Here is a 25,818-nt window from a genome sequence, read left to right as displayed (position 1 = left end):
CAAGCATTTGCCGCTAGAGCTACTCGTATCTCGTATCCGTAGGGCATAGTGCCGTGCACGACTTAAGCATCGCGGAGGAGCCGCAAGCGAGGCCTCCGTCAAAGTGATAGGCAGCCTCTGCGGCCCCAGAGACCGTCGCTCGTGCTGAATCCATCAGACTGTGACCCGCAAGCCGGAGGATGCTCATGTCAGAGCACAGAGGACCACCTCTGCTCAACATTGAATTGTTGATTACAAGTCGAGGCTGCATTCCTACTTTCCAACTTTCCGCTCTCGTACCGGCCTCTGCCTGCAGAGGAGACAGTTGCGTTGGTGGCATTAGTACGACCCCGATCGCTGACTAGACAGTACACTGCCGTTGACACGGCCCCCTCGTCTTACACTGAGATTGTCCGGCGCCATCCTGTCCGACAAATGCAGACCGTCTTGTCTTGTAGCCGGACTCTGATCTGCGACCTCCGAGCAGCAGGGCAAGATGATGCGCCTCCGCCGCTACCGGTTGTTTCTGGTGGTGGCGCTTTTCGCGGTCGTCCTGGTGTACCACCTGAGTAGCACAGATGCCTGGGACAGCTCATCCTTTGAGGCTCTTGTGGGATTGGGATCACATCACGCTGGGAAACTGACTGCAGATACACCGGCGCAACCTTTCGGTCTCCCAGTCACTCCCCGAGAAGACGCTGCGAATCGGCCAGTCCAGCCACCGCATCCTGCCCTACCACCTAACGAGCTCCGGGGCTCTGCCCCTTCCCCTTCAGCTGCTCTCGACACCGCCTCGCTCTCCACGTCCCCGGAAGACCCACCGCGAACTGTCTCGGAGGAAGAGTTGCTCACGAAGCAAACAGATCTGGATGAATTTGGTGCACATGATGCAGGTCAGGCCGGGATCGAGCTGCAGCCTGTGGAACAGGAATCAGTGCGTTGGCAGCAGCAAAAGGAACATTTCCCAATCCCATCGCATAGCATGATACTCTTGCCAACAGGCGAGCCAAAGGCGCTGCCCCAGGTGCAGTTCCACTTTGTGGCGGAGACATCTACAAGGAGGCGGGACCGGATACAGAAGCAGACTGTCATCCGTGAAGCTTTCAAGCATGCTTGGTTCGGCTACAAGAATTACTCACTACCGCACGATGAGCTCAAGCCCCTCTCCAAGGACGTGGGCGATCCGTTCAATGGGTGGGGAGCCACTCTGGTGGACTCGCTCGATTCTCTGTGGATCATGGGGCTTTACGACGAATTTGCAGATGCTGTGGAGGAAGTGAGCAAAATCGATTTCAGGACCTCGACGCGCAAGGACATTCCTCTCTTTGAGACGGTGATTCGTTATCTCGGTGGACTCATCGCAGCATACGACCTGAGCTCTGGGAAGTACCCTGTCTTGCTGGACAAGGCCGTCGATCTGGCGGATATCCTGATGGGCGCTTTCGACACCCCGAATCGCATGCCCGCTGTCTTCTACAAGTGGGCTCCTTTCTACGCGTCGCAACCACATCGGGCCAGTCCGCACTCTGTTCTGGCCGAGATTGGCTCCCTTTCGGTGGAATTCACTCGCTTAGCACAGATTACGAAGGAACCGAAATACTACGATGCAGTCGCACGCGTCACCAACGCTCTCGAGGACTGGCAGATGAAGACATCTTTTCCAGGTCTTTGGCCGCTGAAGCTGGATGCATCTGGCTGCAAAAAGCCTGAAAAGACCGATCGGGCCGGGCTCGTCTCCGACTCAGTAATTGATGCGGACGATGTGTTATTGCCGGAGTCCGTTGCTTCTGAAGTGTTGGTCCGGGCAAGTGACGACTCGCCTTCGGAAAAACGCCCTGCGACGGAGTTCCGGCGTTCGCCGGAAGAGCACGACGTGAGCCGGTTAAACAGGCGACAGCAGCTATCCTCTTCGCCGCCGCGGGAACAACCTCTGCAGAAAAACACAGGGGAGACCGGGAAGAAGCTTGTAGGCAAACCGCATTGGACCGAAGACGATTTTGACGACGTCGACTGTGAGCCGCAAGGACTAAGCACCGAGCCGCAGTCGAAGACCCATACATATGGCATCGGCTCGATGGCTGATTCGACATATGAGTACTTTCCGAAAGAATATGCACTTCTCGGCGGGCTTAATTCTCAGTACAAGTCCATGTACCTTAATTCGCTGAAGGTGGTCCGGGAAGAACTGCTGTTTCGGCCTATGACGAAGCAGAACCATGACATACTCTTTTTGGCAAAGCAGAACATCTTACCCGGGCAGAAGGATCCGACGAAGAGAACAGAGACCTTCTACGAGGGTACGCATCTCGGTTGCTATGCCGGCGGCATGTTCGCGCTTGGCTCCAGGTTGTTCAATTTGCCGTCTGACATGGCTATCGCGGAAAAGCTTACTGACGGATGCGTTTGGGCGTATGGGTCTACGCCTGCAGGCGTCATGCCAGAGGAATTTGAGCTTGTGCCTTGCGATAGTCTCACTTCCTGTCATTGGAATGAAACCAAATGGCATGAAGCGCTAGACCCACGGCGTGATGACAGAATGCAAGCGGCGCAGGCCTACAATGGGATCCAGCAGAGGCTATACAAGGAGGTTCTGGGGGACGATCTTGATGTGATTGACGAAGAAGAGCAGCCTGTCCCCTATTCTGTCCTGACGGGCCGCCGTCTAAAGAGGCGAGACAGCCTCACGGATGTGGACGAAGACTCAGCAACACACTCACGCGTTAGGGATGAAAGCGACATTAGCATGAGCAGTCTGAAGCCCAGCCCGTTCGTGCCCATGGCCCCTTTGTCACACGAAAAGTATGTAGCGGCCAAGATTCAAGAACAGCGAATACCACCTGGGTATACCAAGATCCAGTCGCGAGACTACCGCCTCCGCCCTGAAGCCATCGAGTCGGTGTTCATCATGTATCGACTTACCGGCGACGAGACGTGGCGAGACAAAGGCTGGGCCATGTTCGGAGCAGTCGACAGGGCCACCAAGACGGAGATTGCCAATGCAGGCATCAAGGACGTGACCAGCCTCCTCCAAGAGCAGCAAGACACAATGGAGTCTTTCTGGCTCGCCGAGACGTTGAAGTATTATTATCTGCTTTTTAGCGAGCCCGACTTGATCAGTTTGGATGATTACGTTTTGTAAGTCACTTCTTGATAGGTGATCGTGCAGGTTACTGACTTGAGATGCCAGGAATACAGAGGCACATCCCTTCCGGCGGCCGAAGCCGGTGTGAACAGGGCCCATTTGTATAGAGTCTCGAGAGACGACAACACCTTATCTGTACGGAGTACAGCATCATACCTAGATTAACGGCTGCAGGGACGATGACTGATTCTTCACACCTATTCCAGACACCTCTCTCCCTTTACATTATCCTCGTATACAAGTGGGCCGGCCTTTCCAACTCTGTAGACATAAGCTCCACCAGCATTAAACGAGCTGTAGCAGAGACGGTCCTTGATAGGCTGTAGCCACGGTACAGTGGCCGTCATCACCACGTGCATGCTTGCCGTACCGCAGGTGTAACTCGTAACGGCTGATCCGGCCTTTCCAGCTGCAACCACGGCGTCATCAGCGGCGGCCCCATCCCCAAACCTGGTAGCCCAGTCACTCCACACTCCTATGCCACCTGCGACACCCTCAGTTCACTTTCGCTCTCGTGATGTTGGCGTGGCATTTGTCGCTGAACGTCCGTGCTCCACTGCGCCTCTTCTGGGTTACAGGAGAGGGTTTGATCCGCTGGTGACCTCGGAGCGACTCGACGACATGAAGCTATTCATAGCATGGAACACGAGGTTACTTCAGACTTCGAGGGCGAACAACAGTTCTGGATCGGTAGGGACAGACATTCTTGCAGGCCTCGGCCAGTCCTAACGTTTCCTCCCTGCAGTTCTCGAGGAGACAGTCTCAAAGCAATGTGACACGCATGACAGCATCGACGACACTTTGCGATCCTACATAGACCTGATCGGCTCTTGTCGCGGTAAGTAAGTCCACGGCCAGGAGAAGTGAGGGCTGCGCTGACTTTGGACGACGCCATAGAACGGTTCCTGCCGTCCGACTATGATCTCGCCCGATGCGCCTTGAAGCTCCAAGAGTCGCCGCTGTTCGCTGCCCATGCCGACTACGTCTGTCGCCAGTTCGTTCATTGTCTGATTGAGGTGCGTCGAAACAAGAGCTGGAATCGCCACGTGCTGGACTCACACACAAATTCCGCAGGATGACGAACCAAACGTGGTTCTGGTCGCAACATCGTTCTTGATCGCTCATGCTCGTTCGAACGAGGCAACCTACCAGCTGATGAATCAAGAGGGCGCGTTTCTCCGACTGATCGATCTGATCGAGAGTCCGAAACAACATGGCCACGAAGGAATTCACAGACTCCTTATGGAGCTGCTCTATGACATGTCGCGCATCCAGAGGATCAAGACCGACGACTTGGGTACGTGGGTAACACAAAGGAGGGAACATTGGCTGATGTGACCACCTACTTTGGAACAGCCCGTGTCCATGATGATTTTGTCAAGATGTTGTTTGAGATCATCGAGCAGGTCTCGGACGACGTCGATGACCCCTACCATTATCCCACCATTCGTGTTCTGGTTAGCTGTTCCTTGCCACCCATCACATCCAACCTAACAAGTTCCGCAGCTAGTTCTCAATGAACAGTTCATGGTCGCCGCGCACGACCCTGTCAGTGGTCATGCTCCAGCTCCCTTGACAAACAAAGTGATCAAGGTGCTTTCTGCTCATGGCAGTGCTTACAAGACTTTTGGCGAGAATATCATCTTATTGCTCAACCGTGAAGGTATGATACACTAGAGTCTTGTTGACGTAGGATTCCTCTGACCTGCCCAGACGAAACGTCTCTACAGCTCTTGACACTAAAGCTGCTCTACCTCCTCTTCACCACGCCACCCACATATGAATACTTCTACACGAATGACTTGCGTGTTCTAGTCGATATTCTGATCCGAAACCTGCTGGATCTGCCCGAAGAAGCTTCATCCCTGCGTCATACATACCTTCGAGTCCTCTACCCGCTCCTCGAACATACCCAGCTCCAGCACCCTCCACACTACAAGAGGGACGAGATTCGGAAATTGTTGGTCGTGCTAGGCGGCGGTCACCTCACAGATCAAAATGGCTCTCAAGAAGGTCTACATCACTGGGGCCATTTCGACGCGGTAGACGAGACGACAAAACGCCTTGTCAAGCGATGTGAAGGGGTGAGCTGGCTGACGGACCCCGAGACGAAATCGCCGATGCAAGCAGAATCGCCTACAGAGGATGTGGCATCCGATCTGTCGTCGCCCACCTCTCCGTCGAAGGCGGTACCGCCAGCTCTCCCAGCGCCACGGAAACTAAAGAAGCGAAACTCTACGAAAAACTCCGTACTGACTATCGGCCAGTATCTGACCCCTCAACTCGAAGGAGCCAGGCAGTCGAGCTTGAGCATGATGGCAGTCGCAGCACAGACTGAGAAGCCAGGGGTTATTACCCCGAGCAGAAATCCAAGTCTGAAAAACAATTTGCGCGCGGCGATAATGCAGAAGAAGGAGAAGCCTCCACCGCCACAGGCGAGACGGTCTGGTGCCATGAGAACAAAGGCCCAGAGAATGGAGAGTGACGCGGAAATTGCGACCGCCGAGTTACCAGAGCACGAACAGGCGGCAACGAAACCTGGGGACGCACCGGCGACACCGAAACCTGACAACGGACCGCCGACAGCGAAACCTGAGAAAGAACCAGCGACACCGAGACCTGAGGCTGATGATAATCACCAAAACCAGTCTCGCTACAACCATCATTCTTCTATACCGTTCCACCATCGCCACGTTCACGGCAAGGCCCTAGTTGATATTGCAGACAAGGAAAAGCTCAAAGAAAAGGACAAACCACCACCAATCCCGACTCATCACAGAGGCCTGCCCTTTAGTAAGAAGCCTCCACCTACCCCGAAAGCGAGACGGAGGAAAGGAAGGGACGGTAGTGGTGACAGTACACGTGAACCTGGCAGATTCAGTGCCAATCTCCCCTCTATAATTACGACAACAATATCGGGCAAGAGAATACCCGAGCACAGTCCATTTTCACCAGTGGGCCCGACATTGAGTCCTTCAGACCCGGACTCCGCGTCAACACTGGAAAGCCGTGCAAAGTTACCTGTTAGCGAAGCTTTGGAAAAGGCTCAAGCTAGAGCGCTCGATCAGATCCACGAGACAATGGACCATTTGGAGCTTGAAGAGAAGTCACCGGCCGGGCCCGGTGCTGGAAATAAACCTACATTACCTCCTTTGGAAGAAGACGTAATCGAAGACGCCGGACACGAAAACATAGCCAATCCTCCAGTATACACCGAAATGCCCGCTGTATCCCGCGTGCATTCCCAAGAAGAACTCGACCAACCCTTCCACGACGCAGTCACGAACCAAGTGCTCTCGTCAACGACCCCGTATTCGGCACAGTCGCGAACTCTGTCGTCTTCTACACCTCCCGAGTCAATCACGCCAAACATATCTCAATCCGTACCCACAATCGTTGACATGCCCAGCGTCGAAAACAAGACAACGCAGCATCCTCAACCTGAAATGCAGATGCCTAGGATGGTTCTTACCCCGCCAGCGCAGGAGCCGTCTCGGGGTGTTCCGGGCCCGCAATTCGAGATGGAAAGGAGTCCATTTCTAACAGACGAAGAAGTGGAAGAAGAGGAAACTGATCAGACAGACGATGACGAGCTGGACAAGCCCGGTGCGCCGTCGGTAGTCTAGTCTAGCATTGGTGATCAGAAAAGGAAAGCAAGCAAGCAAGCCTTGTCTGATGATGCCTATGCGTGTCTAGCTCACCCATCGCAAAAGTAGTCGTAGACTAGAAATAGAGCGGTACAGTAGAGTAGGCTCACAAACCATACCATACCCGGTAGTGGACAGAACAGACAAGCTGGATGGAAGCTCAGGCCAGGCCAGTAAAACAGAAGAACCGAGTGATTGGGCAATCTTGACTATGAAAGAGAGGCGCGAGACACTGCCAATTCCATAAATGTCCTTGCCCTGCCTGGGAACAGACACTTGACGAGACGGGATGTGACGCCCTCGATGAAGAAAAGCCCAGAGTGAATGAATGACTGAGTGAGTGAGTGAGTGGATGGAGAAATCAAACACCTACGATACCACGGGTTCGAGTGCGAGTGCGAGTACGGGTACGGGTACGGGTACGGGTACGTGAGAGGAGGAATATGAACATGAACGTAGAAATCAAATAAGATATCACGCAAATCAACCCATCAATCCATCAATCCATCAATTGATCAATTGATCAATCGGCCAACCCCCTGTAGTCGTGGGGTTCCTCAAAAAAAAAAATAGTAAGTCGATAGCCTTACTGTTTTTGCAGTATCGCTGGGCCCCAACCACCGTGTCGAGTCCTGAACTCCCCGTGGTCACACACGATTTAATTATCTATGGGTCTATCGAGTCGGGAAAAAAACGAGAATGAAGCGAGCGGAAAAGGACAGCATGACCTTACGTAGGGAATGATATGATGTACGGAGTACCTTGCATTGGAAACGGCAGCGATTCGAGAGGTTACATAACTAAGAGGTGGAGCGCCGTTCAAGGGTGTCAGTTCGGCTAAATCAATCGACACCTCGGTACATGGCAGGAGATTATCTTCCCTAAGTCTCAAAGACTGTGTAATAGAGTCTTGAACCTCCCGGACTACCATGGGATGGAAAAAAAGTAGAGATTTGGGGGGTTGGAGCGCCGTTTAAATTGTCAGTCAAGCAAGTTGACACCTCGGTACATACTATAGTAAGACGGATGTCTCCCCCAAGTCTTGTAAGACCGTAGAGTTCTCCCCACTCCCGACTACCATGGGATGGAAAGACTAAAGATGGAAGAGATTGGAACGCCATTCAAGTTGAGTTCAGCTACGTGGTCGACACTTCGGCGGCAAGAGGCTGTCTTCTCTGACTCCCACAAATCGGTTCACGCTGGTGGACACAGGCCGTAATGAAGAGCAAAGTGAATTCGGCTGGAAGGACTTGTGTGGGTTGAAAGGTTGAAATGCTATCTACTACCTATGCTGCAAAAGCCGGGCCTGGAAAGTAAGATGCATTCAATAGCCAAAGCTCTGCGATATCCTGCGATTGGCTTGGCTGGCCATGACCTGCACGCCCCGGTATCCCACGCATATCCTGAAAAGATGTACAGAGGGATCCCAGGAACCCGGTCCAGGCGAGGAGGACATAGTTGTAGATAGGCAGGTATAGCCACTGCAATCATCATGCCTCTTGCTAGCAGTGCCGATCTGACCAGGCTCATGGGCCACATAGGAGGGGAAAACTTGCTGGTGAAAAACTGTGCTTGGGTATGATGTCGAAGGTGAAAAACTGAAAAGGAAATGTCGGGCTGAACGCATGCTTTGAAACTCTGTGACTCGACGCCAGAACGCCATCGCTGATAGACGCCCGTGGTAGACAAGCTGAACAGGCTCTGATTGACTGTTTTTGACTGCAACTGGTCGTTTCCAGGGCCGTAATGTATGCGGGTTCTTTCCATCACTTCGTCATGCTGTGCAACCGGCGGTATTGTGTACTCTTGAACATAACACGCTGTGCGGAAATCATTTCGGACCAGGGGCGAGCGTCAACCTCAATGGCCGTAGATGCCAAAGAATCGCTCGACATTGGAAGCCCCTTCACCCTTGTAACTCGCATCGTATGCCTGGAAGAGGAACAAGCCTCCAGGATTTCCGGCGAAAGCAGCCCTCAGACTGGCAATGGCAACCTGCTGATTCTCAAGAGATGGGATCGCTTGACCATTAACATCTCCCCGGTACGGCCAGCCAGATTCCGTGACGATGATGGCTTTGCCGTTGGTCTGAATATTGGAGATGACGCTCTTAACGAAGGTGCCGGCGTTGGCAGCCACGGTGTTGGCATCGAAGAAAGCGTGGGCATTGACAGCACAGTAGTCGGACGCCTGGCAGATCTCGGGATGGGCCATGTGCGCCATGAAAGTGTCAACCGCGACCACGTTCTTGGTATATCCGGCAGCCTGCAGTATAGCGCGGCCATTGTTGACCGCAGCAGCAATTTGACCGGGATTTGCGCCTTGGTTGGTGAGTTCGTTGCCAATGACCACGGTGTCGATAGGGCCCCAATTCCCTTTGATCATGCCGATGAGAATTGCCAAATCACCATTGACGTTGCCGATGCCATTAAGACCGAGAGTCACCGAGAAGCCCGCGGCGGCAGCTGCGGCAGTGGCCACACTAAGGTCACAGCCGATATCGTAGAAGCGTATCTTCGAAAATCCTTGGGTAGAGAGGAAGCCGAATTCACCGTTCAGCTCGGCCTGAGGCTTACAGCCGTTGGAACCAATGAGCTCGAAGTCGATACCATAGCCACCACCGGCTGCATTGCTGTTATGACTTGCTCCGCCATTGCCACCGTGCATGCCCTTGTTTGCAATTCTATCGTCGGAGTCTGGTGCGGCGCTGGGCTCGGCAGAGCTAGGAGCGGCGGTAGTGGTGTCAGGATCGTCAGTAGTCAAAGGAACTGGGGAGTTGGCGGTCTCTGATGGTGCGAAGTAGACCGAGAATACACTTTGAGGGACGGAAGTTGTAGGAGCAGCAGAAGTTTCAGGCGACTCCGTAGAAACCTCGGCTTCGGCAGTGAAGGCGATATCTGCAGCGAGTGTAGGGGTGACAGCAAGAGAGATGGATTCGGAGCTTGAGGGAAGGGTGGTGGGCGTCGGGTGGCTGTGGTACTCGGTCGAGAGGACATTGTTGAACTGGTCGACCCAGACGACAGCATTGTCGGCGGTAACGGTAACAACGTCAGTAACGGTCGCGTAGTCCGTCTCGACACGGCGAGCAGCGCGTTGGTGACGGTGGTTGTCTCCTGATACTAGTAAGTGCCTGCGCGCCACGGGTCGATCTGGAGACTTACCATGCGGAACAGCCAACACGACCGGCGCGCACACGGCGGCGACACGCAGGAGAGTGGCTTTCATGGCGGTTGATACAGTGAATGTGGTGTGCTGATAGCAGCGGAATGAGCGGCAGGACCTATATTCTCGAAAGACAGACAAAGTAAGCTGATCAGTCCACCGGCCTGCGGTTTTGCAAGAAGTGAAAAGGTGGTTCAAGGCAGGATAGCCTGCGAGGTCCACCCAAGATCGAGTGCCGTTTGCGGGGGATATAGCCGGTCTTGTATAGGGAGAACAAGGAACTTGCCAGTCAATGCAATCGTGGTCCGAGCACTGTCGCAAGATCACGTATCGCCAGCCCAACTGGCTGTGGCCTCTTTGTTGCGCACCCGGCCAGAAGACAAAGCACAGACAATAGAAAAATTGATTCTGGCCTGTCTTGCCAGTGGCCGCTGCTGGGAGAGTCAAGAATGCACCCCGACCTTCAGGTGCGTCCCTGAGGCGACACCGAGAGCAGGCCTGTCTGGCGTGGTAGCTGCGGAGTGCGCGCAAGGGCAAGATCGATACACAAAAATTCACACGGCAAGGTGCGACGAAGAAGATGTTGTTACTCACCAATGCGGTCGCGAAGGAGCGTCGTGGTGTCTTGAGGGCGTGTCGAAGGTTTGCACCAATGTTGAGGTTGTTGTCAGGGTGTGCTCAGGAATGTAGGCAAGATTCCGGGGCGACGGCGGCAGAATATGTAGTCGTGGTCAGTGCGCAGATATCACCTTCTCGCCTTGGCGAACCGGTTGCCAGTGACAGTCCATCGTGTGATCTGCCGGACCGTGACAAGGCTGGATGTGCATATACATGGCTGATGCTGCTGTCCATGTGCTCGGCGGTGAAGTGCCTTTTGACACCTTCGTTCCGGTTTGGTAACCCACGCGAGGTCATCTCTCACGTCTCGAAAAGACTAAATGGTTCACTCGGTCTGTTACCGGGCTGATTCAACGGCAGCTTGTCCCTATCAAACAAGTGAAAGCTGGGTAAGCCCATGACTGGGCTAATATGTGATTCGGGATAGACGGGCTTGAGGGTTAACTTAAACCCCGCTCGTAACGGCTGGCAGACGACTCATTCAAAATCATGACAGTTCCGGTTGGATCCGGTTATCGTGGGCATTCTCGACGAGCGATAAGAGACCAAAGCTGATTGCTGTTGAGACTTGTGGACGACGACGATGATCAGAAGACTTTTGCTGCCTTGACCAAGTCCGCCGAAGAGGTTCAGCTTTCCGCTGCCATGAGTCTTTTACAAGAGTATTCTCAAAGCAGTACTTTACAGGAAGGCATTGTGTACAATAGACCTCACTGGACCAACGCCACTCGCAGCAAGGAGGAATCAAGATTGACGCTGTCTGTCTGTGGTCAGTGTCGACGTTGACTTCGGGGTCTAGCCGTACCGAGTTTAGCGTTTGACCTGTGGTCCGGACGGATTTCTCCGGAGAGCCTCGTCCTCGTCAGCCTCGTCTTGAACACCACACGCCCATTCCTTGCACCATCGTGACCGTCTGATGCTCGTCGACACTGTACAATAATCTATTTTCTGTATCGTGAGCTCACGGAGTCGAGTCCGCCTTGCTTTCATCACCTCGTGATATCACTGTCCACCATCTCATGGCTCGTAATGTAGACGCCCCCAAGGAAAGGCCATACCCAAAACGTTGGTATATGTCCACACATCAGCCTCCCCTCTCGCCGAAATCTTTCGCCCACTTCTCAAACTCCTCGAGTCCCTTCTTGCTAACGCTTGGCCGAATGCTCTCAAGACTTGCCTCGAAGTCAACCATCTGAATTGGTCGAATCTGCTCTTTGGGTGTATACAGAAGAGCCTCGCCTAGGTGCCGCAAGGGTCCCATTGCAGCATCTTTCGCTAATGCTGTAATGTCTGAACCAGAGTATCCTATCAACTTGTCAGCGCTGTCGGGTCGATTGGGTATCTGCCGAACACTCACCATCTGTTAACTCCACTAGCCGCCTGATGTCATCCTCACTCAAGTCGTGTTTCTGATGCCCGAGCAAGGTCCGGATCTGGGTATCTCTGGTCTCTGCCTCAGGCAACGGGATATACTGCCGTCTGACAAACCTCCTTCGCGCCGCATCATCAATGTCCCACGGACAGTTTGTTGCCGCGAGCACCAGAACCCGGCTCGCGTCCCCAACCGTTGTGTCTTTCCCCGCCGCTGCTCTCTGCAAGTCGGACCATTGAATCAGAAACTCCGTCTTGCTTCGCCGCGATGCCTCATGCTCGCTCGATCCGCTCCTCGCGCTGAGCAAAGAATCAATCTCATCCACAAAGATGATGCTCGGCGCGAGCGCCTTCGCCATCGCAAATAACGCCCGGACCAATTTCTCCGACTCGCCGTGCCACTTACTAGTCAGGCTACTAGCGCTGATCGCGAAGAATGTGCTCTTGCTCTCTGTGGCGACGGCTCTTGCGAGCATCGTTTTACCTGTGCCGGGTGGACCGAACAAGAGCATGCCGCGAGCGGGTTCCCTCAAGCCCATGAACAGATCGGGTCTCAGAAAGGGGTATACCACCGCCTCTTTCAAGGCCTTTTTGGCTGCTGATAGGCCAGCGACATCATCCCAGTGTACTTCATCACCTTTAACCACAATTTCATTGAGAATTTGTTTGGCGGCGTTTTCATCTAGTCCTTTGGGCAGGTTCCTGAGGAGTTCCTTCATTCTTTTCTCCTGAGCCGATAGTCCCTCATCGTCTTCTGGCAACTCGCCGTCCGTGGATGGTGGCGTAATGGTATTTGCGCTCGCTGCTCTGACCCCTTTAGGTCGTCTAGGTCTGTCCGGATTTCGCTTCGGTGTTTCATCTTCGGTGTCGGAGTGCCCATCCCGTATCGGTGGAGATCGTCCTCTCGTCTCCAGTGCTGTGCCTGCGGCACCGACCGGTTTCCGACTGATACCAGACGAGCTACTAGTAGTCGCAGGCCTTGGGTAGGCCTTTTCAAGTATGTTCCTCGCAAGCGGTTGCGGCACATTGTGTACCCTCGGAGGATATTCTCTGCGATACGTAATCTCCGGGGCTTTTGGTAAAGACACTGGAGATCCCGTCCTGGCTTTGGCAACGGGCGGGCTCAAAGGTGGGGCATGTTGAGGCGGAGGAGGTGGCGCTCTCTCAGGTTCTGAATCCAAGTCAATGAGACTTGGTGCTGATTCTGAAGTCAGTTTCAGGCTTTCCATCGATCTGTTGATGATGGATGGTGCTGGTACAGTTGTCGAACTCGATGCGTCACGGTGTCCTAGGTGTTGGCTGTAGTCAGGCACACTCAGTAGGGATGAAGCGTTAGACTTCCGTTGTTCCTCATATCGAGCTGTCGCGTCTTGGTCGATACTTCGTCTTGCCGCTGTAGCGCTCAACCTCGCTTCGATGGTAGGATCTGACTCCGGTCGTTGAGGGTGAGAGTTCTTCCGCGGTTGAGAGTCCCAGGCCAACCCCGCGGCTTTCATGGTTTCCGCGCGTTTATCACGACTCGAGGTCGACCGATATTTCATGAAACCTCGTCTTTCTGGGCGTAACGTGGTTCGCATGGGTTTCCTCCCGTGATCTGGGCTTGGGCTTCTCGAAACCTTCGTAGAGGGTACGGGTAGCGTTGGCGGAATTCCCAGAGGTGATGAGCGCACTCGGGATATTGGAGAGGAACTGTCGGTCACGGGATGATCGCTGCTTCGAGTGGCTCCCAGGGATGGTCGCGAAGGTAAAGCTGGTGTGGCATTGGGTAGTTCGGACATATGCATGGGTGGTACAGTCTCGCCGGCAAGCCACGATGCGTGCTGCTCATGCTTGGGCGTAGTCGCTGGTGAATGATTTGCTTTGCTCTTTTGCAGCCGTTTTCCGGCACCATTCCCACTCCCGTGGCCGCTGCCTGTGCTGTGGCCGTTTCTGTGCTCGGCCTTCTCTTCCTTTCGCTGTTCAACCCCGACGTCCATACGGCTTCGCTTCAAGGTTTCGAGCAGGTCAACCCGTTCCTTGCATTGCATCTCCAACTCTTTGAGAGAGTCATAAAGCGCGCGCTCGGTCTCGGACTTGGGCGAGTAATTCGAGGAGAGATTATAGGCCTTGTAGTAGTTGATCTGGTCTAGTGCTGATTTCCATGAGCGCAGAGCCTCCGCCTCGTTGCTCTACAGAGAAGTGAGTCACGGCCAATTACTCATTCCGAATCGGAGGATCCTTACCTGGCCTTCGAAGAATATGGCGGTAGAGCATTGAAGATAGGCCTCATCGTACGTCTTTTGCATGGACGAGGAAGGCTTGCTCCGAAACATCTTGCCTGCTGCATCGACATGGACATGCTAAGAGAGGAAGAGCGCAAAATGAGGGACGGAAAGAGCGAGGTGTGGTAGATTGTATGAGTTCACTGTTGGACGGAGGCTGAGCCTCGCATCAATTGACAACCTTGTGGAGGCGGGAACGTAGTATGGAGTACAGTAGGCAATCACCATATGCGATGCCGCAGGAACAAGTCCCGCTGTCCGCTACGCACACAGCCTGCCCGCGCATACGTCACCGGACCGGCCAAACCAAGACCGTCTGGCCAGCCATCACCCGAGCGTTAAGATACTGACCGAGTGCTGATGCGTGCTCTTGTCCCAGTGACTTACGGTATGCTGATTTATCTCTAGCAGGAGGACGAGTTCAAAGGTACACACAGGGGCCAATAGCCCTCGACACCCTCGAGCATATCAGAGGCCCCGCAAGGTAAGCACAGCTACCAAACAAGCATCCAGTTACCATATATTCGTCTTCATTGCTGATGAGCCGCTCTATCACCTTGGGGCAAAGCCGAGGGAAATGATCAAGTCGCTCATTGCAGCCCACTTTTGGTAAATGTACAGTATTATCCAGAAGTCTCACCCAGACTCTGACCTCGTTACCGACATGGAACCGTCTGTCGGGAGCCGCTCGTTGCCACAACGCCTTCTTATCCGCATTCCCATACCTGGCCGGGCATATGAAAATTGCCCCTGCGCCTTGCTAGGTGGATAGCATGCATTCATGCTCCTCGAACGGAGAGATAAGTGCATGCCGCATGCGGTGTCCTTCAAAAAGCACCTTCAACTGGGTATCTTCTTCGCGTACAATCCGAATACGGAGCCACGCATGCCGAAAGTCCCCCCTCCTACCTAGGTACCAAGCTGAACCCCTCGCGGATGGCCGCTCCGGAATCTCCGGCTGTCGAGGACACAAGGGCGACCAGCTTGGCCGGTTACTGAATCATAACTTGTTAGCATTGAGAGCCTGCTCTTCTCGAAGCGTTCTCTTGAAGTACGCCTTTGCCATTTCGTATGACGACCTGTTGCACAATATTAGCTGCCAAAGCGTTGACATTTGCGAGACGAGACCTACCAGCAGATGGCGGTGCTTGGCATGGTCGTGATGATTCTGGGCCGCCATCCCCTCATGAAACCACTCCAGCCAAACTCGTTCTTGACAATCGCAGCGGCGTGGAACAAGCCTCGTACATTGCGAATATCATCTCGTTGACTAAGTCCTCTTGTCTGTAATAGTGTTTTGATCACGTCCAGTGGAGTGGTAATTCCCGCCGCGAATGCTCCGGCCAAGCCACCAGCCACGCAATGTGTAATCGGATCATATTCTTTCCGTGGATTCATGATTTTCGACAACGACTCGTAGGCCATAAACTGTGTCGCGGTGAATGGGACCGTCATACACAGTGTCGTTGGGTAGGATACGTAGAATGCGGTTAAGCCTTCGGCGCGCCAGACCGAGCGGGCGCACTGGGTTATGGACCGGTGAGTTGAGCCGTGCACCTGCATGCGTTGCTTGATGACTGCGAAGATGCGGTCAGCACCACCTCTTGCAATTGAGTAGGGAAAGATGCGCACCGTCAAAAGGGTTCATGAGTGCATCACTCGCGATTGTTGCGCATGCGCCACTTGCAGCTGTCGTCTCAATTAGCGCCTTCGTCCAACTGCAGCAGGATCTTGCAAATTGATGGCTTCCATACCGGCCGCGAGAGGATGGTGTTTGCCATCTGCTTTGTTTCCGCCAGCCGCCTCTTTCACAATCTCATAGGTGCCAAAGTATACAGCATGAGCAGGACCTGTAATCAAATGTTAGAGTTGCCTCAATATTCCGATCTCCGAAGCTGCAAACACACCTGCGCCCACGATGACGCTGGTCATACCGCGCCATAATGTCCGCAGCCCTTCTATTCGGTATATCGTAGAGACTGCATGCGACAATCCCGTGTATAGACCGCCGGCCGAAGGATTTATGACTTGCATTCGTGTCTGTGGGAGGAAGTCCAGGTTAGCAACGTTGTAAGCCATCGCAACAAGCTCGAGCCGTACCTTCATCAAGTCCACTGGATACATCACCGTGTGCTCCTAAGGTCCCTGTCAGCCTCTTTCCCATAGTCACTCGTGATCGGACCGTACTGCAATGCCTGCGAACGCGCCGGCCAACATATTGTGTCCAAGTCCATAGTTCGGTGGGAGGGCTTCATAGCTGCGACTTGGTCAATTCCCACGGTGCGTTGCTGAACGTCGCTGCTCGAGTCGACTCACTCGAATTCTTCACCAGGTACTGCATCCGGGCTATTCAACGCTGGCATATTCTCTGCGGTCAATGCCGCCGGGAATTTGGCTGACGTCGCCACGATTGCAGATCGATGTGTCTCGGCTGTCGCTCTCACTTGGTGTAAGGTGACTTGCCCAGGAAGTGCAACAGATGACTTCAGCGAAGCCTCGCACGGAAAAAGAGAAAGAGGCTTCTGTGAATCGGTACGTGGTAGAGACGCAGGCGATTGACCGGGAGGAATATTATCAGATGGAAGTCGTAGGCTAACAATGGCCCAGGCGAGAACGACTCGTATCAGATCGCCCTCCCAAAGATTTTGTTCCCTAAGCCAAAATTCGAGCCAGGGTAGCAAGAGCTAGCTAAGTGGTTGGTTGGACGCGGGCCTCTGCGGCTTGGATGACGCTGCAGCGGCCCTGGTGCCCTGCAATGCTGCCCGAGCTGCACGCTCTCGCAGCACCGATGATGCCTGTGACGCCTTCCTTTTCCCCCTCGGCGCTGTCTGCTCGTCGTAATGGTGATCCTCCGACCTCGCTACGTGTCTCGCTGTATATGTCCTCTTTGAGACTCGCCTCATTTCGCTGCTCACCCAGTCACCCAAACCTCGCCTCGGCCATAATTCTAAATCTCGGCCACAAAGTCCCTGCTTCACCGTGTGTGAAGCAGCGCATTGTCTGCTGACTCGCTGTCTGAGGCTGCTCCAATACGCCCGCATACGCTTTTGGTCCACTACAAGTATGTAGGGCATGCAGCATTTCTAGTGCCGCTGGGGATCTCATATGTTGGTTGCGTGTTTGCAATGCTTTGTGTTGCGACATGATACTTGTAGCTGTGGCTCGGAAAGAAGGGATTCACCGACTCCTCTCCAGCTCAATGTCCGCGGCCGCAACGGGAGCACATACTGCGGGCAGTAGACTACAACGACTCCCCGGATGCCAGCGTCCTACCAATTCCGCTCTCCATATGCGTTGGAACCTGTTGACCAGGGGCGCCATCCTCGATGAGTAAAGACTCCAGATTGCCGTGCATTCGTCAACGCCTCGCTAGCATAGTCATAAAGCCAACACTGACACTGGGTCGATGATGTTCCGCCATCGTCTATCATAGTACATTATAACTCCACGTTGAATTTCCATTGGTCTGTCATCACGATGTAAGCGCATGCGATCAAGAGTGGCTGAGCAATAACCTACCTTTCTTCAGGTTCTCGGCCGTGTCACTCAATAATATCTCGCGTCTTCGGTTGCAGTACGTCGTCTTGTCAAGAATCTCAACTTTCAGGCCACCGAGTTCATGTACCGGCTTTTCAAACATCTGACTCAGGTTTTCGACGGCCATCTCCAGATCTTTCTGGTTGTCCTCAAAGATTTCGGTCATGTTGTTTCGTGCAAGGTAGAAAGCAAAAGCGTACGTCCACTTCAAGGTTTGGCGGCAGGCTTGCAGGGCCTTGGACGCAGTATCAAGAAACTGCACCTCAATCCACGACATGTTAGATTGTGTTTGAAGGCTAGTCATCTTTTTTTCCGTCTTCAGCCACAAGTCTTTGTCGAGTTTGGCTGACTGTTCATGGTTGGCGTATCGGTTATAATAGTGAAGATAACGCTCCAGCGAGTGTCGAGAGCGTGCCTGAGCATCACGAGCATCTGCTCCTGACTTCTCTTCGAACCGGTTGCAGTTGTACCAACTTGTCCCGTGCTCCGACCAGGGGCCCATACACATCCAGCAAAACTCGTGCTTGCATTTCCGGCAAGTCATGTGATTGCAACCTCCATTCTTCTCGATCGTCGAGTTGCACTTCGGGCACTCTTTCGTGTTGGCGGATATCCAGTTCGAGGTCTCGCTATCATCCTCGCACTTCTGGAGCCACCGTTTGACGAGAGCGCAAGGTGCAGGGCGGTGATCCGCTAGCGAACAACCAAAGCAGAAGGAGTGTTCGTGGCCACAACGTACTGTAGGCACGATCCGGCCAAGATCACGCTTCCTTACGGGACAATCCACCGCATATTCACACTCGGGAGCCGGACACCACTTCAAGTTGTCCCTGTCGTCGACGTATGTCCGGGTCAGCAAGATTTCATACCGATCCACGACGCTCTGGTCGACCAGGAATTTCAGGGTCTTGGAGTCTACAATCCGGTGGCATCCGTCGAAAGGACATTCGATCCTAGCGGCCTCCCCTTCCTCCTTGACTTTCTGTGTAAGATAAGACGAGTAGCAATCGGTGCAGCATCTATGGCCACACTTCATGGCATATGTTTCCAAGTCCGGTGAATCTTCGAAGCAAATCTCGCAGACGAAACCCTCAACCTTCTTCGTCCTTGGTGTATCGGCAAATGTAGGTCCCAGGCCAGCGGACTCGAGGACTTTTTCGGGGTTGTCCATGTACGCTTCGATCAGCTTCTCCTTGTTCCATCTCATTGATCGTAGGAGTATAGCGGTCAGCTCGACGGGTAGATCGACAATGGTCGAGACTTCCTTGAACTGACGTTCTTGCTGGTTGTGGATGTCTTCCGGGCTAAGGATCTTGTAGTCGACTTCGTAGGGCTTCTGGCTGCCGCCAATTATGTCTTTCTCGTAGCCGAAGCCACCATCATGATCTTGGTCGAAATCTGCGAGCGTTTGTCAGCGATATTGGATCATGGTGCTTGAAGCCAGATGCACCGACCACCCCCGATACTGCCGATGTCACTGTCTTGTGTACCCTCCTCGAATTCCATCTCATCCCCACTAGGCGGATCGGACATGAAGTCGTCTTCTGAATCCATGGCCTTCAAGGACGGCGAGCCGTGCTCGGTGATGGGAGTGGATGGGCCCTGCGCGGGAAGTGTTTGTGTCTTGCGGGCTTTTGCGGGATCGTGCCTCGACGCGTCGGTGACGCACTCCTCAACCTTTCGTTTCTTGGACTGAGGAGGCGTGATGACTTGGGTAGAGGCAGCTGCGTCTCCGGACGAGACAACAGGCTGCTAGTGAGGGGATGTTCGGAGAAGCAGGTGACTGAATGATGAGACGACTCAATTACAGAAAAAGGAAGACGGCAGCTCGTGCTAGTCGACAGTCAGAGACACATGGAGCAACCCTGTAGATGTCAAGATATGGGATCTCCAAATGCAGAGAGAAAGTCTCCAGTTGATACACGAAGGGAACAGTCCAGCTTGACGGTACGAGAAGTCAAAGCGCAGTTTGAGTGGCACTACGGAGCACGGCGCTCACACAGGCGCTCGACGGTTACATAAGTGGCCCGGGCGGGCAGTAACGAACGAGGCGGCAAGTCCAAGTTTGCAGGTGGCGTGCTGCCACTGACCAAGCAGCAGCATGTTCAGGCCCTCTATCGTCATATCCATTCTATCCACGTGATGGTCCGGCCCCATCAGACCGGCGAGCCTGGACAGCATTCTGACTACATCATCAGATCAAGGGCCAACTTCATATCTGCTACGAGTACCTAGGTAGGTACGCCTCCTTGGTGAAATCAAAATCCGGACCCTGCCCTGCAACACCATCACAGCATGGTAACAGGTCCGTATTCATCCCGACGCCGGCAATGCTCTGTGGCACGTGCACGTTGGTGACGAGGCTACGTTCGCAAGGCTGTCAAAGCCCAGCCCAGGCTTCGCTTCTTGAGAATGTATCATAGTTTCGAGACCACTCTGCAGCGACACCTACTCATCATCGTCCTCCTCATCACTCTCACTCTCGCTCTCGGCATTTTCGAGCCACTCGATGAACTGTGAACTTGGCTTCCTTACTTCCGCCATTTCAGGCTCAGCACTCGACCTCTCGTCTTCCCACCAGTCAGTGAATGCTTCTTCAGGGAATATCTCGAGATCATAGAGGTCCTTGACCACGAATAAAAGTGTCTTGCCCCCATCTTTCCTTCGGATCAAATCTCGTTGTGCATCAAGCAAGAACGCCGCTTGCTCATCAATCGTCTGCTCTGCTCCCTTCCTCCGGATAAGCGTGTTGTATGCCGTCAGAACCCGCCGGGTGGCGTCGGCGGCAGGCACCCCATTCTCGATTTCGCTGTGGATATGTTTCATCAGCGCGACGGCCACTGCGCGGCGTACTTGTGTCTCATCTGCTCCTCCACTAAATCGAAGACCCATCAGTTCACTGAGCATGTCATCCGCGTGCTTCCCCTCCTGCATTCGTTGGACCAGAATGGCAACAGTGTCATGTTGGAATCGGTCGGTAGACTCGTCTCCGAAGCTCTGACTTCTAGATCCGCCAAGGGATGAGACCTCGTCAGAAGAAAGATCCGACTCCAAGGTGGAGATCGAGTCTGCAAACTCTGGCCGTTGGTAAATGAGCCTTGATAATCTTGAACTCAGGTAGTCTTCCTCATCGTCGGCATACGCTTGGCCCTCTCCTGCATCACCGACTATCAGGATGTCATTCTTCGATTCACGATCAATTCCTGGCTGATTTCGACATATTCTCGAACCACTTCTGACGGTCGTGCCTGGGGCGATCCTAACGCCGAAAGAGATCAGGCTGCCCTCCTCAATCACAGAGTTGTCTCCGATGAAGGCTTCGTTCCCGACAATCGCTCGTGAAATCTTTACATTGTTTCCAATCGAAACATCGTCCCAAATATAGGCGTTGTCGATTTCCGTGTTCTTGCCAATATGGCACCGTTCGCCGAGCACGCTGTTTCTGACCTCTGATCCCCTTCCAATAGAGGCTTCCGGCCCAACAATGGAGCCCGAGTCGAGCTTCGTATGCCTTGCTGCAACCACCTGTCCATCCACAATGACTCCGTTCTGGGACCGGCGGTAGTGTGTGCTGCCGAAAGCGTTGTTTTCGACCGCGATTGACGTAACGACGCCCGCTTTCATGTCCTGGGAGATGATATTGTACGACCAGAAGTCGGCGACTCGAGCGGCGTAGTCTTCCAGGACGATGTATGTGTGAATAGTCTTTCCATTCAATTCCCAGTCCTTGAGTACACCAAAGAGAAAGTCCTTGCGTGGCGTTTGGTTGTCGAAGTTATCTGACCACAGACTGAGCACATCCGGGGTGCATATGTCGATTCGGCAGTCAACAAGGTCTTGTCGGATCTCGAGTTCTGGGGTCTTCAGGAGTTCTGGGTCAATATGCGACGTAAACTGAGTGCCTGGGAACGCCTCTTCGTAATGTAGACATCTGTCCTTGGTGGGATCCAGGACGAATGTGGGCACGACGCCACCACTATGGTCGTGGATTCCTGCTTCGGCCTCCCTCAAGATCATCGTCATGATGGCATTCTTGTCCTTGTCTCTGCGGAGTTTGTGTTGTCGCAAAGCTTTATGGATGGGAAAATTCGAGATAATATCACCACTGACGACGAGAAAATCGCCAACCATCAAGTGTTTCTGGTCTAGATCCCTCATAATGTCACCCACGGAGCTGGCGAGGCACCGGAGAAACGTGACATTCTCGAAAGGGGACTGCTGTGACTTCCACCGGGAGGTCTCAATGTAAGCCTCTACTTGGTCCACATGTGTGCCAGCATAGATGTAGACTACCTGAACTCCAGCACTCGCCAGATACTCGAGGGTATACTCGATCAAAGGGGTGTTGGCCAGGGTCAGCAAACATCGCGGTCTCTCCAAGGTGAATGGTGCGAATCTGGTCTCAAAAGTGTCGGCAACAATTACTGCTTGAAGGGGGTCCTCCTTGTTGTCGTCGTTCGATCTGCCTTTGGCTGCAGCAGCCTTCTGGGCTTTGGACGCCATATTGGATTTTTGGGATGCGGTTTCTGCCGGCTGAATGTCTGTTATGGCTGAATGAATCGCGCATCAACCTGGATCTCGACAACTAAAGCGCGCTGTAGTCGCATAGTCCAGACAGGAGGGTCTCTCTGCGGTGTGATCTTGTGAACGAATGTGTCTAGCAACAGTGGAGAATAGATGTAATTATGCCATGCGTGGTTCCCAGCCTTGCGTGAATTCTCTTGGTGAACAAGCCGTGAGTCACATTCAGGACCTCTGAATGGTCAGTCAAGAGCCTGGAGCAGCGTCCCGGTCGTTAATGATCAAGCACTGCCGGATTTCGTTGCCAAGCAAGACTGGACATTCACAGTGCCAGTGCCGTTGACTGTAAGATGTGACTGGCTGGTGTCGCTGTAGGGAAAATTATTGTTCGTGCCAGTGCGTGTGGGCTTTGCAAGGGCGAGAGCGGCGGGGTACGTCATAAGCCTGGAGGGACAAATCGACGACCTAACACCTGCGCCCGTGCCTTTACATCCCTCGTTGCTGGCTATTGCTACAGTACACTCCATTCTCAACCCGTCATAAGAGGTAGACTTCAGCCTGTGAGTCCCGAGTAGACTCTATTTCTCTATTACTACAGCCTCACCCTTTTCTCGGTCTTGCGCATCATTGTACAAACAAGACCTTGACCGCCACGAATTTTTGTGCCCCTCACTCTCTCACCATGTCGACGACGGGAGAAAACCCCCATATGGATCTGGATCCTAAATATGACGATTACGACTTCCCTACGACTGCTCCGGAGAATCAGTCAGGTCATCCCGGCCACACCACCAAGGAACAAGATGCCCAAGTCCACCAGCTGCGAGCCATGCTCGAGAAGGAAGGCTACAAGGCCCGGTTGGACACCTTGACACTGCTACGCTTTTTGAGGGCGCGCAAGTTCAACGTCGAGAACGCCAAGGCGATGTGCGTCCATCGACAATCTTGTCGTGGCGAGGCACTGACAAAGCCACAGGTTTATCAAGAACGAGCAATGGCGGAAAGAATTCGGCACCGACGACCTGGTTCGAACCTTTGACTACAAGGAGAGGCCCCAAATGTTTGAATACTACCCACAGTATTATCACAAAACTGACAAGGTGGGAAAATAGCACATTTGAAGAAAGACTCGCTGGGATTGCTGACAGCGCATGCAGGACGGCCGCCCAGTCTATATTGAACAGTATGGCAAGATCGATTTGAATGCCATGTACAAAATCTCTACCGCAGAGCGAATGGTTCAAAACCTGGTTGTTGAGTACGAGAAGGTTGCCGACCCGCGTTTGCCCGCTTGCTCGCGGAAGGCAGGCAAGCTTCTCGAGACATGCTGCACCATCATGGACATGAAGGGTGTTGGGGTGGGCAGAATTCCCTCGGTCTACGGCTACCTCAAATCTGTCAGCGCCATTTCGCAGGACTACTATCCGGAGCGACTGGGCAAACTGTACATCATCAATGCCCCGTGGGGTTTCAGCAGCGTCTTCAGTTTTGTCAAATCCTTCCTCGACCCCATCACCGTCGCCAAAATTCACGTCCTCGGTTCAGGTTACCAGAAGGAATTACTGGCTCAGGTTCCCGCAGAAAACCTTCCGAAGGAGTTTGGCGGCACCTGCGAGTGCCCAAGTGGATGTCAATTCAGCGATGAAGGCCCTTGGCAAGATCCTGCATATGCAAAGCCACCGAAATGGGCGAGGAACGATCCCGTTACCGACAGGGAAGCCAACAATACGGTTCAACCGGCTCCAGGAGGTGGTGCCCAGGACCCGCTAACAAAGCCAGAACCCGCCCCAGCTACAGCACCTGCGCAAGCCGAAAACGTGCCTTCTGAAGGACCCAAGATGCCCTTGGAGGATTCACACGCAACAGGGTTCGGGACGACAGGATCAGGGATGAACTAGAAGCATTGCCAAAATTGCGAGTCGCCTCACCGCATCGAGTGACGGTAAAGACATGAAAAGATCTGGATGTGCCGGCCGGTCGAAGAAACAGAAAGGCCCGGGTTCTAGCGCCAGAGGATGAAGGTGGCCGTTGGCGCGCATACGCATTTGATCGAAAGATCCGACTCTTGGAGGGATCGTCCTCGAGAGTTCTATTCGATCGCTGTCAGCGTGCGCGTAGTCGCAACTTATCCCACTGTCTGCGACCGGTCCTACCAGCAGCTCCACACACACGTATATCCGTTAGACAGGTCCCTCCGAGACATGTTGGTAGCAAAATGATATTGTCCGTACACCGTAAGCTCAGGTGTCAGTGGCACTGATGCCGGTTTCATGTATACTCTGCCGCCCGTTCAATTCGGTGGCAGGGGTTCAATCCCCCTGTCAGATATTGAAGTAAGTGCCAGCCTGACAATGGCTGTTGTAGTTTCGCCACCGAGTGGAAGTGGCGGTGTGGGCACACGACAACCCCAGTGCCAGGGTTCGTTGCATGGTGAGTAGTAACGAGAAGGGCAGCGTACTGGACCCAATTCTCCATGGTTGTTCTTCCCTGCCAGTGAGTGGCATAATTCATCGCACCAATTGCATCCGCCTACTTGTGACCTTCGTATACCAGTTTTGCTAATCATGGTGGAATCATCGTGAGTCCCATCCGCGTCTCACTCGAACTCCATGGCCACAGTCCTTGCGCGCTGGACTCTACCCACCGTCTCCGTCAGACTGGGCCCCTTGACAGCAGAGCCGGTCCGAGACCCATCCCCACGTTGCCCTGCCAGCCCAGCAAAAGCTGCAAGTTGATTCGTCCCGCGCTCGTACATTGTCCTACGATCCTCGAACCACCCCTCCGGCAAGGGATTCAGCTTCAACACGTCGCCTACCCGGTCGTCACTTCCACTTTCCGTGGCTTCCTGCTTTAACGCAGCGATCACTTTCTCAAAGGCCTCGCCCTCGCCCTCCATTGTCTCACTGCACAGCCGACCGAAAGCCTCGGCCCCGTGTCTTGGTGCCTCGCGTCTTAACTGGCCAACCTGCACCGTGAGACTCTCCAACTCGGCGTACATGTCCGCGACCTTTTGCTGGAGGCGCGTATCATGCCCTTCGTAGATGAAATCCACGCCTTCTTTTTCTTCCTTTGCCCCACTACTTGAGCCACGCGCGTCGCTGCTGGCTGAGACAGGGGCGGGATGTTTGGTGGTCAAACTCGTGGGCGGGAGAGACGTCACGTCCAGCCCGTTGACCGTGAGGGAGTGAGACGCCGACGTGTAGATACGCGAGATGAATGCGTCCACGTACGCGCGCACGGCGGCGCGCATGGGATCCTCTTCTCGGTCCTCGATCTCGCCCGCATTGCTAGACACTTGTTGTCGTTGTTGTGTTGTCGGTTGTGAGTGTGAGTCTTGGGCTGTGGGGTTCACTCCATCCAGTGATATCACTGTCGCGGGCTGCGCTTTCTTTGGCTGTTGTTGTTGTGTTGCCGAAGGAGGGAAATGGAGATCGAGTTTCTGGCGCGCCGAGGCGATCAGGTTGGATTGTAGATACGTGAGGTCTTGGGTGGATTGCAGTTCGATTTTCCGGTGGTGAGTGTCCGGGAGGAGATGGGGGTGGAGCGTCGGTTCTGATTCCATCGTGTCGTCGAGTTAGTG

General features: G+C 53.7%; 9 protein-coding genes across 9 annotated transcripts; 3 read left to right on the top strand and 6 right to left on the bottom strand.

Moving 5' to 3' along the window:
• Positions 1 to 475: 475 nt before the first annotated feature.
• A1O7_04377 (mannosyl-oligosaccharide alpha-1,2-mannosidase) lies at positions 476 to 3,118 on the top strand (the record flags this gene model as incomplete). The annotated part of the gene is made up of 1 exon (XM_007758388.1): positions 476 to 3,118. One exon carries the CDS (start codon positions 476 to 478, stop codon positions 3,116 to 3,118), a length of 2,643 nt encoding a protein of 880 aa, XP_007756578.1.
• A 641-nt stretch (positions 3,119 to 3,759) lies between these two features.
• On the top strand, positions 3,760 to 6,747 carry A1O7_04376 (uncharacterized protein; the record flags this gene model as incomplete). Its single annotated transcript, XM_007758387.1, has 7 exons — positions 3,760 to 3,811; positions 3,867 to 3,959; positions 4,019 to 4,137; positions 4,196 to 4,418; positions 4,478 to 4,578; positions 4,628 to 4,784; positions 4,835 to 6,747. The coding sequence occupies 7 exons, from the start codon at positions 3,760 to 3,762 to the stop codon at positions 6,745 to 6,747; spliced, it is 2,658 nt and encodes an 885-aa protein (XP_007756577.1).
• A 1,881-nt stretch (positions 6,748 to 8,628) lies between these two features.
• Positions 8,629 to 9,993, bottom strand: A1O7_04375 (uncharacterized protein; the record flags this gene model as incomplete). Its single annotated transcript, XM_007758386.1, has 2 exons — positions 8,629 to 9,881; positions 9,930 to 9,993. 2 exons carry the CDS (start codon positions 9,991 to 9,993, stop codon positions 8,629 to 8,631), a joined length of 1,317 nt encoding a protein of 438 aa, XP_007756576.1.
• Positions 9,994 to 11,632: 1,639 nt separating this feature from the next.
• A1O7_04374 (adenosinetriphosphatase) lies at positions 11,633 to 14,231 on the bottom strand (the record flags this gene model as incomplete). The annotated part of the gene is made up of 3 exons (XM_007758385.1): positions 11,633 to 11,853; positions 11,906 to 14,087; positions 14,142 to 14,231. 3 exons carry the CDS (start codon positions 14,229 to 14,231, stop codon positions 11,633 to 11,635), a joined length of 2,493 nt encoding a protein of 830 aa, XP_007756575.1.
• Positions 14,232 to 15,180: 949 nt separating this feature from the next.
• Positions 15,181 to 16,543, bottom strand: A1O7_04373 (solute carrier family 25, member 46; the record flags this gene model as incomplete). Its single annotated transcript, XM_007758384.1, has 8 exons — positions 15,181 to 15,259; positions 15,313 to 15,757; positions 15,813 to 15,869; positions 15,935 to 16,030; positions 16,088 to 16,220; positions 16,281 to 16,316; positions 16,368 to 16,437; positions 16,497 to 16,543. The coding sequence occupies 8 exons, from the start codon at positions 16,541 to 16,543 to the stop codon at positions 15,181 to 15,183; spliced, it is 963 nt and encodes a 320-aa protein (XP_007756574.1).
• Positions 16,544 to 17,617: 1,074 nt separating this feature from the next.
• A1O7_04372 (ubiquitin-conjugating enzyme E2, other) lies at positions 17,618 to 19,271 on the bottom strand (the record flags this gene model as incomplete). Its single annotated transcript, XM_007758383.1, has 3 exons — positions 17,618 to 17,646; positions 17,700 to 19,115; positions 19,172 to 19,271. 3 exons carry the CDS (start codon positions 19,269 to 19,271, stop codon positions 17,618 to 17,620), a joined length of 1,545 nt encoding a protein of 514 aa, XP_007756573.1.
• An 894-nt stretch (positions 19,272 to 20,165) lies between these two features.
• A1O7_04371 (uncharacterized protein) lies at positions 20,166 to 22,220 on the bottom strand (the record flags this gene model as incomplete). The annotated part of the gene is made up of 1 exon (XM_007758382.1): positions 20,166 to 22,220. One exon carries the CDS (start codon positions 22,218 to 22,220, stop codon positions 20,166 to 20,168), a length of 2,055 nt encoding a protein of 684 aa, XP_007756572.1.
• Positions 22,221 to 22,920: 700 nt separating this feature from the next.
• On the top strand, positions 22,921 to 24,136 carry A1O7_04370 (uncharacterized protein; the record flags this gene model as incomplete). The annotated part of the gene is made up of 3 exons (XM_007758381.1): positions 22,921 to 23,165; positions 23,215 to 23,338; positions 23,396 to 24,136. 3 exons carry the CDS (start codon positions 22,921 to 22,923, stop codon positions 24,134 to 24,136), a joined length of 1,110 nt encoding a protein of 369 aa, XP_007756571.1.
• Positions 24,137 to 24,834: 698 nt separating this feature from the next.
• On the bottom strand, positions 24,835 to 25,800 carry A1O7_04369 (uncharacterized protein; the record flags this gene model as incomplete). The annotated part of the gene is made up of 1 exon (XM_007758380.1): positions 24,835 to 25,800. One exon carries the CDS (start codon positions 25,798 to 25,800, stop codon positions 24,835 to 24,837), a length of 966 nt encoding a protein of 321 aa, XP_007756570.1.
• Between the last annotated feature and the right edge of the window lie 18 nt (positions 25,801 to 25,818).

Source organism: Cladophialophora yegresii (assembly GCF_000585515.1).
Source record: "Cladophialophora yegresii CBS 114405 chromosome Unknown aczIN-supercont1.3, whole genome shotgun sequence".
Taxonomy (NCBI): Eukaryota; Fungi; Ascomycota; class Eurotiomycetes; order Chaetothyriales; family Herpotrichiellaceae; genus Cladophialophora; species Cladophialophora yegresii.
This window is presented reverse-complemented; position numbering and strand designations above follow the sequence as displayed.